We start from the raw sequence: 18,499 nt of genomic DNA, 5'->3' as shown, positions 1-18,499 counted from the left end.
ATGGAATTGTGAGGAAAATTTTCTAAGCCTTTATAAGTCAGAGTTGAAATCTGTCAACACTGTTCAGTTTATAAGATGACAAGGGCTTTATCCAAAGGTTAAAAGGACCATTTTTACCTTATATTGATTACACTGTTAATTCACTGAGTTTTGTGTAATATGCATTATGTTCTGTTGAATGGCAGAGTGCCTCTCACAGTCTTTTCTGTGGTCAAACTTTATTCTTCACTTCGTTAGGGTGGCTAGTTCCTTTGTATACCTGCTCTCTAACTGTGGAAATACATTGTTTTTAAAGTGTCAGCTTACCTCCCCCCTTTTAAAATGTTAGATCTGTTTCCCACATTTTTTTTCTGTCAGCATATGAAAACCAGGCTAGATTTTTCTCTGTCGTGAGTGTGCTTGTCTATCCATTTGAATTTAATTGGGCAGTGTGGCTGCTAAGCAGGTCTCCTTTTCGCACAATGGTTTACAGAATGAGGTGGGAGAGTTAGGAGAGCATGACTCCAAAATCAGTTCTTTAACTTGGCTTTACGCGTGGCATTAATTCACAAGCAGGTCATTCAATCTTGTCTTCATCTTGGCTGAATTCCTTCAAAGTGAATAATATAATATGTCTTAATTTATTCGTGTCCCTATGTTTCCCATCCCCACCTAGGTCACAAGGCTACAACTAATAATCGTATCCATTGAAATGTCTCTAGGTTATAAACGATTGAGGACTATTTCTTGTCAGTTTAAATAGAGCAGAAATTTCAGTTAAGTTTTGCATTTATTGCCTTGCATTTCTGTGGTTGCAAAAACCAGTTGGTCACAGGCCAGAGAATCCGTAAGACTATCAAGTCTGTAAGATCTGATACGAAGATGGGGCCAGAGGGAGTGTTGAGGGAACTTCCACTTTTACCCTGCACACTTTTGTATTTTAATTTTTTTCAGTAAGCACATAATTAAAAACTAGTTTTCACATTCTTAAAGAACCTCCCCATAGATTTCAGATTAGCTCAACAGGGAAAAATTGTAATTACACAGTGGAGAATTCGCACACCACCTTGACAAGGTGGTCAAAGTTGACAACAATGAGCAAGAGTTGGCCAAAAAGTAAAACAACAACAACAACAAAAATAAAACCCCCAAAACTGACAGCAAATGAGGGGCAGACCAATATGCCATCATGTAGCTCTGGACAGGATATCCTGGGAAAGACACAAGGCCACTTTTGTAATAGTGTATCTACGTGAATATAATTACAAGGAAGCATCAGATCAGCCCAAATTGAGAAACATTCTGTAAAATACCTGACCCATATTCTACAAAAATTCTAATATCACAAAAAGGAAGAGACTGAGGCACTATTACTGATTAAAATAGATAAAAGAGATGTAACAGCTCAATGCACTACATGATTCTGGACTGAGTCTTCTACCAAAGAGGGCAAAATGTCAAATTGGAATATGGATTATGGATTGGATCAAAGTTTCAACAGTAAATTTCCTGATTTGGATAAAGCTTTTCCTTAAGAAATGCAAAGAACTAAGGGGTAAAGGGATATTCCTGATGTAGCCTACTCGCAACTGGCTTAGAAACAACATATTATATAGTTTTAAGGGTATTGTAATTAAAAACTTTTTAAAAATAAAAAGTAGTAGTGTACAGGAAGAATTAAATCTATACTTTTTTTTTTTTTTTTACTTCAGCCCTTGGTCTTTTCTTCATTAGTTTCCAGGTGGGGCCGTGTTACCTATGTTTTTTTATGAGGTTCCTTGGGGTATTTTAGTGGTCAGCCAACATTCGGGAATCACTTATGTACTGCCTAGATTATAAATTATCCTTTCAGGAGTTGCTATAATCATTTTGAGATTGATCACTTACCAATAAGTAACAAATTCACTCAAAATTGGAGTGAAAAGGGTAAAAACTGATTTTGTTTAGTTTTGGGATATGAACAGGACATAATATTGTTGCACTTTTTCTGGATTTTAGCCTGGTCAAAGCAACCTACAGTTAACCAAATGACTTAACTATTTTTTATATACCACAAAAATTAAATGTTTTACTAACACTTACATTCTCTCACAATTCTGATTAACAAAGTTGTACTGTATGGTTGACACTGTAAATTTAGGCAAAATATGTCCTATTGAGCACATGGAGTAAAATAAAGAGATTTTCCCTGATCCAAGCTATTACAATTTCACATTTGTAAAGTATTTTGAATTCATTTTTAATGGACTGCTTCCCTTCAAATACATGTGGAGGTAGATTTATAAAACTGTAAACAGTTTATGCATTTTTATAAATTTCTGTTGTATGTGTTTGATACTGATTACCTCTTTTTAATTGTAGCAGAGATAAAGAATTAGTAGTTTAAAACAGTAGGAACTACATGTTCTGCCGTGATCAAGGAATTAGATAATCTGGCTTGTTTGCTTAAGGGGTCTGTATCTTGAGACTTTTATAGGGCAGTATTAAAGCTCTGAGCCTTCTTATTATGCCAATACCCAGAAGATTGCTTTAATGAGAAGTAAAGGGCCTTTTTCCAATTACAAGGGAATAACTGTATTAAGTTCCTGTGTTATGTCAACCTGCTTTGATTTGATTACTGAGAAAGAAATGGATTTATCTGTCAGTGTTACTTAATTAAGCCTTCTCATTGATGTTTTGCAGAGTAATATAGTGTGGTTTGCACATTTGAGCCTAAATACAGAGAAAATTGGCCTAAAACTAAGACATGACCCCTGAAGATAACATGTAAGATTGATTGGTTGTCATTGGCAGGTCATAGGCTGCAGTGTTAAACACAGGTGGAAGGATTGTGATCTTGAAGGGATAAAATGAGTATCAATTTATGGGAGTGATTATTTTAAGCAAAAGGCACTGTGCCGGAAAACTGGATTTTAGGGAAGAATTTTGAATATGTAAAACTACTGGCTTCACCAGTATTCGTCAAGCATCTGGAATAGGGGGGTGAGAGTAAATGAGAATAAAAGACACAGGAGAAGTAGATTTTGTTAAAATATAAAAGGAAACAGAAGAAGGCAAGAGGAAGGAATGCCATTTGGGAGAAGTGGGCCGTTGTGGTTAGGCAGAGCAATTACAGCCTACAAATATTTCAATTAAGCCAGCCTCCCCTTCTCAGAATCTCACAAATGGCACCCCGGGGAGAAAAGAAGTATCGGGAAAGAAAAGAAGGAAAGAGAAAACTGTTATATGTTTCATCTTGGCGCTTCCCCCTCCCCCCACTGGAATAAAGTTAATAAATTATTTATCAAATAGGCATTTTAAATATCAATTTGTGTATCTGAAGTCATTATAATATTATGGATTTTGCAGCATCAAAATTACATGCATGATTTGAAAAATACATGTATAATTACACGTACAAGATGTCAGAGTTATATATTGTTCTGTTAGGAAATAAAGCATATTCTTAAATGTATTTTTCTGTTGTTTAACGTTTTGTTTTCTAAAGTGTCTGCCTTCTATTTCTTGCACCTTATGATGTGTATTTGTAAATATGCACGTCTTTAAAAGGTACCAGTATTTTCACATTTAGTTTAGCTACTTTAAAGCTTATTTGTGTAATGTTGGAGGTAGGTGGCACTTAGATTTTTTTTTTCAAAGTCTTTATATATGGCAGCTTACTTCCAACTGTTATTCTCACCTAATTTGAAATAAGTTTACTCTCAAAGAAAGTTGTTTCAGTTAAGATTAATTTTTATGGAGTGCATTTAGATTGGTCACATTTCAAAAGTCAAAGGAGGCATAGACAATTCCAGTTATACTCTTGCCTTGGTTGTTCATGGCTCTTGTTTCTGGGCTCTTGTTTAGAAAGACGGCATCCTGAAAGCACTAACTTCTCTTCAAGATGAAGACCCCGACTAACTAGTCCCAAACATTTGAAAGTTTGCTTAATAGCACTCTTCTCTCCATATTTCACGTTAATGGTTGGAGTGATAATACCATTCAAATTAGATTATCATTGACACCTCCAAATTACAGGGGTTGTTCATAAAGGCCTCAAGGTTACTTTTGTTTCAATTTCATAATTTAACTGTCTACTACCTTGAGTTTCGAAAAGATTTCTGAGTTTCAGAATAAGGAACATCCCTGACGTATTTATAACATGATAGCTCTGTACTTCATTTTGTTACTTTCATATTATCTGAGTTTCGTTATACGAAAATTCTTTCACTGTTTTGTAACACCACACGATGGAATGAACTTTGTATCTTAAGTAGCTGAGATGTAGAGTTCATTTTTGAAAACTAGTTTATTTTGAGCTTAAGGAAAATAATATTGTTTTAAAGGACATATTAACAGAAGTTTAATTTGGAGGTTAATAAAAACTAAACTATTGCAATAATCATTCTCTGAACAAATTTTTTTCTACTATACTTTCTCACCGGTATCCACTTTACCTTTCCTTATCATATATAAAACACTATAAGATCATCTCATACTTGACCTTTAAGTTTCAGATTTTTTTTGATAGGAAAAAATCCATTCGATCTGAGAAAGCCAGAGTTGGCAGCAGTCATCTGAAAATCAAAAGCCCAGGTCTGCATTCTTTATATTTGCTGTATCTTAAAATTTGTGCAGGTGGCATTGCCACAACCCTCATCCTTTGCTTAGTCAGATTTGTGAAGTGCTGGAAGCTTCTCATCAAGTTTCTCATTAGTGCTCACATCACTCATTATGAAGCATTATATCTTGTTTCTAATAGAAAACAGAAATGATCATGGTCATGTGGACATTGTCTATCAATATTTGAAGCTCCGCAACTCTTCCTATGTCCGTACGAGTACTCAAATTTGACTTCAAATTACTCTGGAGCTCTTATTATACTGGGTGCTAATGAAAATGTGCACATCCTTAACACGCTCTTTGCTGATGAAATATTTTGAACTCTAAATTCATCTGGCACTGACGGAGAGCATATGCCATCGCAGTTTGTATGGAGGGCTCAGCCAAGGGTTCTTCCTGGACTAGGAAATTAGTAGGAGCCACAGATGTACGCAGTCTGCGAGTCTCCATAATGGTGTGGAGGATATTTAATAGTGTCTGTTGTTGCAGGGAGAAGGATTTGAGATGGTGTAGACTTCAACATGTTTCAGATTGATTATCTCTCCTGGAAGAATTTAACATCCTCGATCTCCGAACGCATTCTGAATGTGTAGAAGTTTTCATTAGGAAATCAATATATTTCTACAAGAGCAGGAGTTTGTAGATTCTTGGAGCAATGCAGAATGCCACTTTGGGTGTTTCCCTGACTTCATAAAACTCAGGGGTCCTGGGTGTTTGGCATGGTGTAAGCTCAAAGTATAGAAGGGACCAGTACACACCCCTACTCTACTTTAAATTGACGAGTTAGGTAACTCTCACACTTGTTTATTTCAAATCAGAGTTAAACCTACATAGTATTTAGTTGGTGTTCTTAGCTTGGGCCTCTGGTCAGCATACATAACCTTTGACAGCATGTCATTTATATATTGCACATAGAAATACTCTGAGATATGAAGAGAATATTCTAAAGGTAAACCAATCTACTGCTCACTAAATTCTCACTGTGATTATGCTGTAGAGGTTCATGGAGAAGGTGGGATTTGTTTAACCAAAATATTTTGCGTGTTTCTAAGATCCAGGGGAGTATTTAAGTCTCTGACCTGTTTAGCAGAAGTAGGAGTCATAAAAATGTGAGAGTGGGATTTCCTTAGATATCAGAGGGTATTAGTAAATTAGGCACTCGTGGGTAGGTATTAGTGACCATGATAGGTATTTACTATGGGCTAGGTACATCCCTAAGTGTTTTACAAGTGTTAATTGACTCATTTTCTTTAAAAATAAATACTTAAGGTTGCAATACTGTTATCCCCTTACCATCTGTTAGAATACTGACTTTGGGTGGGTCTTGGGTTTTCACTTCTGTTCTTCTTGACCCAAGAGGCCATTAAATTTTCTAGGTTGGCAAATGTCCTCAGGGCAAAAATGTCTTTTATTCTTCGCCTGGGTTCCAGCCTTCACTTTGATTTTGGCTCGATGATTCCTTGCCATCTTGTTAGCTCATTAGTAGTTTAAAGAAGATTTACAAAAATGTTATCCATCATTTTTAGTTTTCTGTGGGAGAGTTGTCCAAATATACTAGCCTGCCCTATTTCCAAGAATGGAAATCAAACTTGCTTATTTTACAGTTCACAAAAAATGAGTTCAGAGAGGCCAGTGACTTGCTCAGACCTGAGAGCTGGTCCCCGTTGAATTCCAGGTCTTCACCTCAACTCCCAGTGCTGTGTTTTCTAACGTGTGTCAAGTCTGATTGATAGTGTCAGTCTCAATAGCCACATGAGCAAAGTGGAGATTTGAGTGATCAAATTGTAAGTTTAATGAAGGTGAATGGGAAATCATGGAACTTAGAATTATATCTGTGTATCTTTCCTCTACACGGAACACTTGGTCCTAATTTTGCCCAAACTAATGTGGTTCTGAAATGTCAGGCGTTTTAGAGGGGGCTCATGCAGAGCTAATCAAATAAGATGAAAATTTGTGGGCTGTCAGGTTGCCTGCTAGAACCACCGTCAATTCTGTGAAAGCTGCAGAGTCTATCTTAGTTTAGGGTAAAATGAAAAATTAGAAAAATCTTAAATATTTGAGCCCATTTCTGTCTTTTTGGAACAGTAGTTTCTATAGTTCACGTGCCTTTTTCCTTTTCCTCCTTCTGCGTAGGATATTGTCTCTCTGTTTCTTCTCCCATCTTGGGTAGGGGTTGGCCACAGAACAAGCCAGAGGCGAGAACTAAATATTCAGCAGCTTTGTATCAAGCAGTTATTCATTTGTTACTAGATTGCCTTAATAGAATTCATACATCTCTTCCTATATACTGTGTAGTCTCACCACTTTTCATACTAAAATATTGACTGACTTTTCACTTTGTGCTGTTTTAATTCATTCCAGTAAGGAACGAGTGAGCCCACCACAGAAGATATTGAGGGGTACTTATATAAGAAAGGCATGTTTCTTTCCTATGAGAAACATATATCACAGTTTGGTATCATATAAATATGTAGTTTTATAGCTGTATGTATACTCAGATGGTTATATTAATAATAACTCCCGTATATGTGCTGAACTATCATATTGAGCCAGCCGTACAAACACCGTCATTGTGCCTGTTGTTGATACTGTAGACAACCATGTGACATTCTGTCCTCTGTGCTGGGAGCTCCGCAGACATTTTCTGTTGGCTTTAATACCAGGATTAGTTATGTTTCTTGTGAACAGTTTGTGTGTTTTTGTCTGATGGGTCATTGTCAATCTTGTTTCATTCTTTGCTTTGCCTACTTAATAGCTTCTAAAATTTGGACACACCTCTAGCAAATATCCAGTCTTTGACAGTGTACATTTTGAGGAACTCGTTATACCCCTGACTTTTTTGTTCTCTTATTTTTATTTTCCAGTCTATTGATTCCCTCAAATATTTATTTCATATATTTTGTGTTTTGTGGACACAAGAGTGGGTATAAACTCCCAAATAAATCTATTCTCTCTGTCTGAGGAGAAGTGACAGGACAGAACCTTTCAGCTGGTTATAGAGAGATGTGAAATTCTCACCAGGGAGACTTGATGGTGGTGGGGAGAGCACGGCTTCAGCATCCCACAGCACCTGTATTTATGTCCCAGCTCTGCCATTCACTGACCCCTTGGGTGAGTTTTCTATCCCGGCTAAGCCTCAGTTTTCTCATAATATAAAATCAGGATACTATTACGGCATTTAAGAGGCACAGTGTCTGACATACATTTAAGCTCACTAAATGTGGGGTGCTATTGGTTTTGAGAGGCGAGGAACAGTTTAGGCAGAGGGAGTAGCAGGTGTGAACACATGGTGGTACAAAAGGGTGTGCACGTCCAGGCCCACCAGCAGAGAGTAAGGAGTGGCCAAGTGTAGGCCATGTGAGGGCTTCACATAAAAAGAGAGTCCGGGCAAGAGCTGCTGGGATGCAGATGTGATGCGGGTGTGTACTGGATGCTGCTGAAACTGACAGCCCAGATAGGAATTATAAGATAGGGAGTAAGACAGGCAACTGTTGATGGTTTGGGGCATGCATTTGTCTTGTTTCCAATAGAGTAAGTAGTCTTGTGGTTCTCCAACTCTTGTGTGTGTGAAAATTACCTGGAGACCTTGTAAAAAACACAGTTTTCTTGGCTCCATCCCCAGAGTTCCAGACTCAGTAGGACTGAGATGGGCCCTAAGAAGCCAATTTTAAAATGAGCATCCCAGGTGATTGTGATGGAGGTGGATGGCGCTTTGAAATGCACTTTGAGATGCACTGGAATAGTTATTGAGGAAATGCTTGCTAACTGACTGGCCGGTCTGATGAAGTTCAGGGGGAGGGAAGATGGAGACAAATGACTTAAAAGTAACATGTTTACGTTCCTTATGAATTACCATTATTCGTGCTCTAGCTTTGTCTCCTCTTTCTATGGATAAATGAGCACCAGTTGTATAGATTTTTTTCAAAGATAAAATAGAATTCATATGATTGTTCTATTTATTAGGTTTGGGAGAGCTAGTTATTTGTCCTCATCCGTTAGGTCTAGCAGGAGGCCAAGGGAAGGAAAAGCCTATTCAACAGAGAGCTGTAAAAGGGAGGAAGCAGAAAGGAAGGTGCAGCAGTGTGAGGCCAGGAAATGGGAAAGGAAGGGAAAAGAGCAGTCAGATCTGATTGGTCGGGAATCTATCTGTGAAGGAACCCAGCCAGTATTTAACCTGTTTTGAAAAAGCTAGACTTCCAGCATTTTTAATTAGTGGATTGCTCGCTTTTGAAATTGCCCAGTTGGGAATACTCAAGTTTTGATGTGTTTTATCTGCCCGCTAATTAGCAAGCTGCTTGGTTGACCATCATTTTTCCTTTATTCTGTGGACAGAAGATGTATATGAAGATTTCTTGAAACATTCCAGCTCAAGTCTGGGTTAAAATGCCTAAGACACTGTGTATTTAGTAAGAGCTCTTACTGAATTATAAGTCAAATGCTAGCTTTTCTCCAACTCGATTCTTTCTTTTTGCTGTAGCTCAGGGCTTCTCAACCTCGGTGCAACGACAGGTGGGGCCAGAACATCTCTTATTGTGAAGAGCTGTTCTGTGTGCATTTATATAATAGGATGTTTAGCAGATTTCCCTGGCCTCTGTCTGCTAGGTGCCAGGGGCACACCCCTCCCAAGTTGTGACAACCAAAAATGTCTCCAGACATTGCCAAAGGTCCTCTAAGGGGCAAAATTGCCCCCAGTGGAGAACCACTGGCCTGGCGGGTAGGTCCCCTTTGTTCCAAGTCTCTGCCTACTTTTCATGTTTAAATTCTTCTTTTAAAATTGAAAAGATAAAATGAGTCCAAACAATTTGAAGTCTTATGATAGATACAAGGATTCAAATCTGTTCTTCCATTACTTTTTGGCCAAATTTAAGAGGAGAAATCTCTCAAATGAATCTAAGCTGGCTGTTATAGGTGAAAAGAAAGTCAAGATATGCCAGACTTTTGAAAAGCTTGCAGTGGTTGAGAGATTTTTGTTATTTATACAAAATCCTTTTTTTTTTTTTTTTGGCTGAAAATATTTGGTTTTTGTTTAAGAATTAAGAGAACCATGTAGGCTACAAAACCTATTTGTGTGAGCATCCCAGAGGGTTGTAAGTAACTTCTTCCTGCACTTTAGTTTATACAGGCCAGGCCAGCATGTTGGGCTGTTAAATAGCAGATTTGGGGAAAGTTTTACACCTTTTCTCTAGGCTTGATGCAGTCCGGAGGGAGAGCTTTTCTGACATGCCTTAAGGCTCACTGTGCACTAATTTTAACTGTCCATAGGGAACATCTATTTGCAGTTCGCATTATCTTCTGAAGCACCAACTAAAAAAAAAATAATAATATTTGTCATTAAAAAAACCCAGAAAAGACAGAGAGAATTTAATTTAGTGGTAATAAGTTAGTTGTTGTTACTCTTCCATCTTTTAAGATATTCTAAAACACCATGTACTCTAATATACCCAAAAATAAATCAATTAATTATACTGTGATTACTTCTGCCGGTAATAAAATAGCAGTAATAAAAGGAATGACAGTAGAGCATTAAGAGAATAAACAGTATCACTGAAATGTTAGGAAACACAATAAATGGGATTATGTCTCCTGAACCAAAGTTTCACACTTCCTCCTCCAGTTCTGTCAGAGGATGTTTGTGATGGCCGTCTGTTATCAACCGTGATCAAAATCACAGAACCGTGAAACTTTTTATACTCACGAAAGCCCTTTCATCAAAAATCTCAAAGCCATTCCTAAATATAGAGTGACTGATCTTTAAAACACTTTTATGTTTGAAGCAATTAATATGGTAACTTAGCTGTTAGACTCTTCATCCCGAGTATTTGCTATTTGAAGTGTTGACGGAACATTTCGTCATCTGCTCAGCATTAAAACTTCACTGGTACAGAGTGTAGAAGAATTCCCACTTTTTGGTAGTTTATGTAGGTCTTTTCACCATCGTTTATCAAAAGAAAACATTGCTTTGTAATTTAATAACAACTTTCATTTCCATATCTCAAAGCCCAGATTAAGGATCATAGGGCAAATGGTATGTCTCATTTGAAAAAAAAAATTGAAAGACAAAGACAGTATTGTCTTAACCTAAAAAACCTTTTTTAAACAATCCTAATATCCCTATAATGTGCTGGTGGAAACAGACTACTGAATACTTTTTTTGTCTCATATTTTCTGTTGCGTATCCGTTGCCTTGTTTGATAAACCTTGCTTAGAGAACAAAAAGTATCCGAGACAGCATTACGCATTATGCAAGGATGCCACAAGTGTTAGTAGGGATATTTACTTTGATTTAATTTTGGGGGGGATTGAAGTTGTGTTAGTGTATTTCTAAACTTACTTTGTCCGAAAGCTTTTAATAAAACTTTTAAGTGCGGTTTCATGTCTATAAAAATCAAGGCTGTCAAGCACTGGTGAAGGATGGAAGTAATTTTTATGTTCATACCTCTGGTTCCTGAGGGTCCAGTTCATTTCTGCTGTGAATTTAAATGAGTTAATTTAAGTAGATGGGTCAAAAGCCACTATCATCATGGTAGCCCTGTGCCTGATTCTTAATTAAAGGCAACAGGAGATTAATTTGAAACATTAATTTAAAAGTGCATATACAAAAAGAAAAAATTATTGCAAGAAAGCCTAAAGAACTTTTTTCTTGTCCCTAGATGTAGAAGACAGAAGTAGCTCAGGGTCCTGGGGGAATGGAGGACATCCAAGCCCGTCCAGGGTAAGTATATCTAATCTTTTTTCTCACAACCAGACATCCCACATATGTAAATTGACAAACAGGAGGTGAGTTTCTTTCTCTCTCTCTGTCTCTCTCTCTGTCACACACACACACACACAGATATGCATACTAAGTGTAATGAGGATCAGCTTGGAATTTTTTTTTTCATTCTCTTATTGGGTGCTTTTATTCAATTTGACACCTGTTCCACTTCTGCTAACCCAAAGAAAAATCCTGCATTAAATATTTGGCCTTACCTTTGCCGGTTATTGATCCAGGTATTATAGAAAGATATTTGTTTTAGATGGAACAACTTAAAAATTCTAATATTTCTGTAATATATTGATGTGAATAAACTATTGAATAATCCTAAAGACATATGAGGTTTTATCCTACCAATATACTCTACATAATGAATGTGAGTTCATTTCACTTTGTAAACATGTTATCATTCCACCAATAGGGTCTTTGATCACCAGTTAGATTCATTCCTTGATTTGGTCTCAAATTTTTGCTACCTTTTTTGTGGTTTTCCTCTGTGAATTAGTTGTTCATGTGGGCATAATGGGAAGATCATGGAATGGGATAGATGATGTGGTTAGATGTTGAGTGTTGTCGTACATATATGACCTTGGAAATGTCAGTTCACCTCATTGGTCCTCATTTTCCTAATTTGTAAAATGAAATAGAACCAGGGGATCTTCTATTTTTTTCCAATTTAAATAGGCATGATTTAATATATAATGTCTTTAACTGAACCATTTCTAGGCCCTCTAAAATCCATGTCAGCTTTTATGATATACACATAATGGCCCAAGTTAAAAGTAGACTTAGTGTACATTGTAAAACAAACATCTTTTCCTCCCCCAACTGGCTATATACATGAAGCATTCTCCAGGGAGGAGAAATGCTATAACATTTTATAGTAAGTGTTCACATAAATTTGGGATGGGAGGAAGTCTCTATTTTGGTATAAAAGGCAGGGAAGGTAATCAAATTGTCAAAATGAGGACATTTCAACAAGTCATAGTTACACATTTCCACCTGTCCTTGGCATAGCGATCCTCACCCTAAGTCGGGTACAGCAGGATCTCTAAGCTTACCAGTAACTTTGTTGAGCCCTTACACCAGCTGTCGAGTTTGACATTCTAATGCTTTATATGGATGGGTTGAGGAAATCTTTCCTCCTCCTCATGTTACACTGTGCACTTGCAGAAATAAATCCATTCCCCTTGACAGCACATAGAGATGACAGAACCCCCCTCTATTGTTTAGTTCATTCACATTTACTTAATTTCTTACGATTTCTCAGTTCAGTATGCATAGTGCTTTTAACTGTGCTTTGGAGAACAAGGTCCATTTAGAATCATCCTGATTTACTTTAAAAACTTACTTAGTTTTCATTAGCTATCTTGCCATTCTTCTCAAATATGTTGAATAGTTTTGAATGAATATATCATAATTTATATTTTCTAAATCCAATGAGTTTGCCTGAGACAGATTATTTGCCTCAGACTTGTATCCAGACAACCTTGCTAAGTCTCTCTTCTCTCATCTTAAAGTGGTGATATTATCTCCTACCTTGCAGCACTGTGCTGAGAATTAAATTAGATAATGTGCATTAAGCTCTTAGTACACTATCTAGGATGTGGCCACTTAATAAATAATAATTAGCATTATGCAATGCCTGGTATAGAATGAGTGAGTGGAAAACCCATGCTAGGCATTTAAAATGTGACATCTGGCCGGGCGCGGTGGCTCACGCCTGTAATCCTAGCTCTGGGAGGCCGAGGCGGGTGGATCGCTCGAGCTCAGGAGTTCGAGACTAGCCTGAGCAAGAGTGAGACCCCGTCTCTACCAAAAAAAATAGAAAGAAATTATCTGGCCAACTAAAAATATATATACAAAAAAAATTAGCCGGGCATGGTGGCTCATGCCTGTAGTCCCAGCTACTCGGGAGGCTGAGGCAGTAGGATCGCTTAAGCCCAGGAGTCTGAGGTTGCTGTGAGCTAGGCTGATGCCACGGCACTCACTCTAGCCCGGGCAACAAAGTGAGACTCTGTCTCTAAAAAAAAAAAAAAAAAAAAAAAAAAAAAAAAAAAAAAAAAAAAAAAAAAAAAAAATAAAATGTGACATCTTTCTATATATTGACATATTGGCAGAATTAGAATATAGTATCATTCAAGTTACTTTTTATAAATGAAGAAAGGTGATTGAAAGCCGAGTTGTTTTTCCTTAAGATTCCAGTCATTCTCTAGTGAGGTGATGTGCCTTCTCATTGTTCATACAGCATCCGTCTTTTTTGTGTGGGCAGATTCTGCCTTTTGGCTTACATGCCAACTGACACCTCTGAGTAAATTTGACTTAGACTTTACGGGCAGTTCAACCAGCTGAGCAGAATGACTCTCCCCTCCCCTCTCCCTTTTTGGTCACTTTATGCACTTTAGTAGACTGAAATTTGAACTGTATAATACAGATGATTTTAACTCTTTTCTATATGTTATCAAATTCCTCCATTAAAATTAAGTGACTGGGCAGCTTAAAAACATCATTTAAAATTCCCATTAAAACAAGGAGATAATTGTAAAACTGAGGTATCTCTGCCAAAAATTATCTGCTTTAAAACGGTTTTTGTGTTTGTCCACTGCAGAAATGCTAATTTATGCTTAAGTGTTGATGTTTCCTCGTAGTTAGATCCTAATATTCTTAACATTCTTATGTGTTAATTACTTATGCAAAACTCCAGTTCTCTTACAACCACAATAGTAGCTATAATAAATCGTTGAAATTTCAATATTGTAAAGCCCAATGTTGTTGTTTAAATGTCTCTACCTTGGTCTTTCAAAATCAGTTCATTGTGTGCTATGGGTAATTTTTCCTTATAGCACAATTTTGCTTTGATGTGGGCTTATCAAAATAATTTTTAATATTTGTAATATACTTTACATGTGTTTTGGTGTTTTACATGCATTATTTCATTTAATTATGTCAACAACTTCATGCAGTTGGTACCATTATTATTATTTCCAAGATTTCAAAGCTTTTATGAGGAAAATTTGAACTTTGCAGAATCTGGAGCTCTCTGCTACCCATTATACTTCTGAAGGTGCAGGTTCCTTCTAGGAGGTTCCAGGGTAGGCATAGTAGACTCCAGTTTCTTTGGGCAGGAGAAGTTTCAGTACTGAGCATATGTTTATGTACTGATTTATGAATATAAAGTTATAACTTACACTGTTATTTCATTTACAGAACTATGGAGATGGGACTCCCTATGACCATATGACCAGCAGAGACCTTGGGTCACATGACAATCTCTCTCCACCTTTTGTCAATTCCAGAATACAAAGTAAGACCAATTTTAAATTAATACACTTTTGAATGCTTTTGTTTTACCATGGAAGGGGAAACCATGCTCTAGACAGAGGTTCTGTTTTAGGAACTTGGATATTTAGCCAGTTCACTTGTAAGTTATCATAAATTGTAGAAAAATATTGGCAGTCTATGCTTGGTAATAGTACGTCAAGGACTAAGTTTTATAACCATGGGGAAGACTGATTAAATAATGTCAGTGATACTGAATCTACATGGAAATTGTGTCCTCTTTAGATACAAGGTACGCATCCCAATTTCTAAGTTGCAATGCTAGTTTTCCAAGTTAAGGTAAATGAAGTCAAGGCGTGAATAATTAATATAAAAATATCATTGGGTCTGTTGGTTGGCAATGATATATAATCAGTGTTAGCTGTGAGTTTTTATTAAAGGTGTTATAGAAATAAGTAGTGTTAATGGTCTCAGTGTGCTTGAATCAAAGTAGTGAATTCAAGTTGCAATGTAAAATCTGATTGTGTATTTACCAAGGCGTGAACTTTAGTGCTAATGGTCTAGGCAGACCCCATCCTGTTTCTCTGAAAGCAAGCTAGGAGCTAGGTGTTAGTTTGAGGCTTTCTTCGAATTTCCAGCATGCCCTTCCTACTGGCATACTTAGCATATTTTTCTGCTTTTGACTACCCTGTAGGGATGTTTGTTTAACAGCAGTAACCTGAGAGATGAAAAGATAATTCATAATGGCTTAAAAGGTCCCAATAGCTAGTTACTTTAGTTTTGATGGAAAAAATGATCGTTGTTCTAGTAAATGAAAGTTAGTAACGATATTAGTAAATCTCTCAACCTGGCCAAATTCTATTGCGAATCTGTCAATAAATGAAGTTAAATTTCTTGGCACAAGCTGTTGGACCATACTCCAAGGAAAACACACAGCAATAGTTACATCATTCTGAAGCCATAATTGCAAATGCTTCTAAGGAATGTCCTTATTTTTAAGCCTTGGAAGCTATACTTAATGTGTGGACAATACTTGAATCTCAGTCATTTTTTTCAAAAATCACTGTCAATTTCATTCAAAGGAATTTCAAGTATTTAACAAAAAATAGTTAAAGCAGAGAATTACTAGCAGTTTATTTTTGATGAGTAACATTATATGTTTTTACCTTTGTGCATCATCTCTACTTTGAGAACCACAGAGGTGGGTTTGACCATAGGTTGTTCTTATTTTTGTGTTCTTCTTGATGTCAAGATGGTAAATTTCATATTTATGTTTTAACATTGTAACTAAAATGAATTCTAGTTCTTTATCAATTGTTGATAGGAAAGTTTATCAAGTTTCCTGTTTTCAGGATATATAGATACAGATGACTAGATGCATTTGCCCACTTAGATTTTAAAGAGCAACTTTTGACTCTTCAATGTCAATGGTAATGGTTTTAATTCTAACATCTTTCTTCTCTATTCACCTTTACCCACCTTTATAAAATAATATAAAAGGTTAATTTGAAAATACTAGTCTTATGAATTAGCACCTAAAGATATACTAACTTCTTTAGAAGATTCTAAAATTATTCTCTAATGACTAAAGAAAGGAAAAGAGAATAAAGAAATTACTACTCATATTTAGAAGTTATAAGATGTTGGAAGTGTTTTACTGTAAAGAGCAACTCGATAAATTAATATTACAGAATACACCAAGCAGTACAGACGTATTAAATCATTGTTCTTGTTCATGTTTCCTCATGGGCAACTGTTTTACAAATCAAATTCGTTTTTCAATCCAAATAGTATTTAAAATATAAGTGGGCTGACAGTCTAGAGCAGAGAGAGCTGATTTTTTTCACTTAGTTGTTGTTTAAGCTGCAAATCCATGTCAGTCTCGCTCTTTTATCCTGTCTGCCCTCCTTCCCATTAAACTCTTAAATATGGAGGCTAAGACAGTCTCCTGCATTGTGATAGGAAATGCTACTGTGTCCACGAGGCTCCCACCCACTGCTCCCAATGAAAGAACTTCTCTGTTAGATAAGCTGTCTGGTCTGAAACATGGCTCTTTATTGTTTACAAACTGCTACATTTTCCACCTCAAGCAGATTTTTGCACAGAAAAGAATTGTGCTTGGGCTAAATGGTTTATCTGACATTAACGGTGCAGTGTCAGACTCGGGTCAGGGAAGTCACCCTCGGAGGGAGAGGGCATTGCGCAGTATGTGAAAAAAAAAAGGGAAAAAAAGGGAGAAAAAGACAATGAAACAAGTATGAAATACTTGACATTTTTAGTTTAGAGAAGAATTTAAAAATGTATTTTTAGAGAACTGACTCTGATGCTGCATTAAAAACTCTTCCCACTGCTATAATTTCTCACATCCTAAACGCCTTCTTGATTGGCTTGAGTATCTCAGGGCTAGATTCGGGAAACAAAGATCCTCATTGATTTTTCCCAAGCTGCTGTTTTTCTAAAATGAAACTACTTTTAAGATGAGGCATGTTTGGTGTTACGTTGCACCTTTACAAAGAAGATCTAGGTCGTTTTCAAGAAATTAAGGATCACCAATTTACAAGTGGTGATAAAGACAAAGATCTATTTTTTAATAGTTTCGTGAACAATTTGAACTCATAGAATATATGCTGTATTCTACACTGGCCTTTGTGTCCAGACCCGTATTCTATGTTATAACTTCTGTGGACATTTTCCTGCTACCAAAAGAAAAAGCATTAGACTTTAGTGTAAGTTTTTGACAGCAATCCAATATCTATTCTCAGATTCTTTAACTGGTTTTCATTAAGATTACAAAGTATTTCTTTATATTTCAAAGACTTAATTCTGCTGTGATGTCACATTAGGGTAAAAGCTATAGCATCAGAAATAAATCAGCCACTTTATTGGAGCAGATTCTCTATTGTCAAATCAATCAAGCCTGTGACTGAATTAGGCGTCTGCTACAGAAATAAGTGACACCAATTTTACGGGAACGAGTTATTAACTGCAGATGACCTGATTTTTTTTTTTTTTTTGTAAACTGTTCACTTAGTAAGATTTTATTAAGAGGGAAGAAAAAAGCACTGTACCACTCTCTCCTTTTGGGAGTGAGTTATTAATTATATATTTTGTTATTTATGGTAGTAAACTATTTTAAGAAAATGAGACAGTCATTGTTAACATATTTGCTCATAAACTTTTATAATGAAACCCTTTGTTATAAGTCTGAACTTTTTGATTTCACATGAATGCTTTTGCATAAATGTTAGCGTTTTTGTACTATAAAATTTCTATTTAGCACCAAAATACCAAAATTCAGCTTATTTGTATTTCTATCTCAAATTTATACAAAATAGTAATAGAGTGTCTCTGTTAATTTATCCTTTTAGAAGTAAGCATTGTGTATTGGAAAAATAACACTCTATTGGATAGTTTGTGACTCTCTAAAGTAAAAATAAATGAACACACATGTGTGCTTGTACATGCATGTGTTCATGTATGCACATGTGCACACACAATGTGCCTATTGTGCTAGAAGAATTAGGGACACTTCTTGGTTTAGAAGGTAGTTCTGCTGGTTTCATTTCTGTCTATATAGTTGTCATACACTGTTTTAATGGTTGATATTGTGTAAATCTTTTAAAGAAAAACATAGCTAAAATAAACAAAAAGCAAGCTCCTAAATTTTTTTACAATAGATGTGAATGCCCTTTTGTTTTTGTTTTGATGTTGGCAGGATTGAGAGATTTCGGTGCTGCCTGCCTGCATTGACCAATTCATGTACTCTTACCTGGCACTAAGTGTTCATTCAATGCTTTCATTGGGTAGACACAAGCTGGTTTGCATTTTATCTTAGTTGAAATTCCAAGCACTGTTTTGTATCTGGAGAAAACCAATCACTTCTTC

The 18,499-nt window shown here is 36.3% G+C and overlaps 1 protein-coding gene across 15 annotated transcripts in view; it reads left to right on the top strand.

The window, feature by feature from the left end:
• TCF4 (transcription factor 4) overlaps positions 1-18,499 on the top strand; it is a 339,457-nt gene that overhangs the window by 105,315 nt on the left and 215,643 nt on the right. For all 15 annotated transcript variants that reach the window (XM_045527876.1, XM_045527870.1, XM_045527875.1 and 12 more), the window contains 2 exons: positions 11,232-11,293; positions 14,543-14,639. In XM_045527876.1, the coding sequence (XP_045383832.1) occupies positions 11,232-11,293; positions 14,543-14,639 (159 nt within the window). The remainder of the gene's footprint in view (positions 1-11,231; positions 11,294-14,542; positions 14,640-18,499) is intronic.

This window comes from Lemur catta, chromosome 16 (assembly GCF_020740605.2).
Source record: "Lemur catta isolate mLemCat1 chromosome 16, mLemCat1.pri, whole genome shotgun sequence".
Taxonomy (NCBI): domain Eukaryota; kingdom Metazoa; phylum Chordata; class Mammalia; order Primates; family Lemuridae; genus Lemur; species Lemur catta.
The sequence above is the reverse complement of the archived record's forward strand: the minus strand, read 5'-3'. Positions and strand labels throughout refer to the sequence as shown.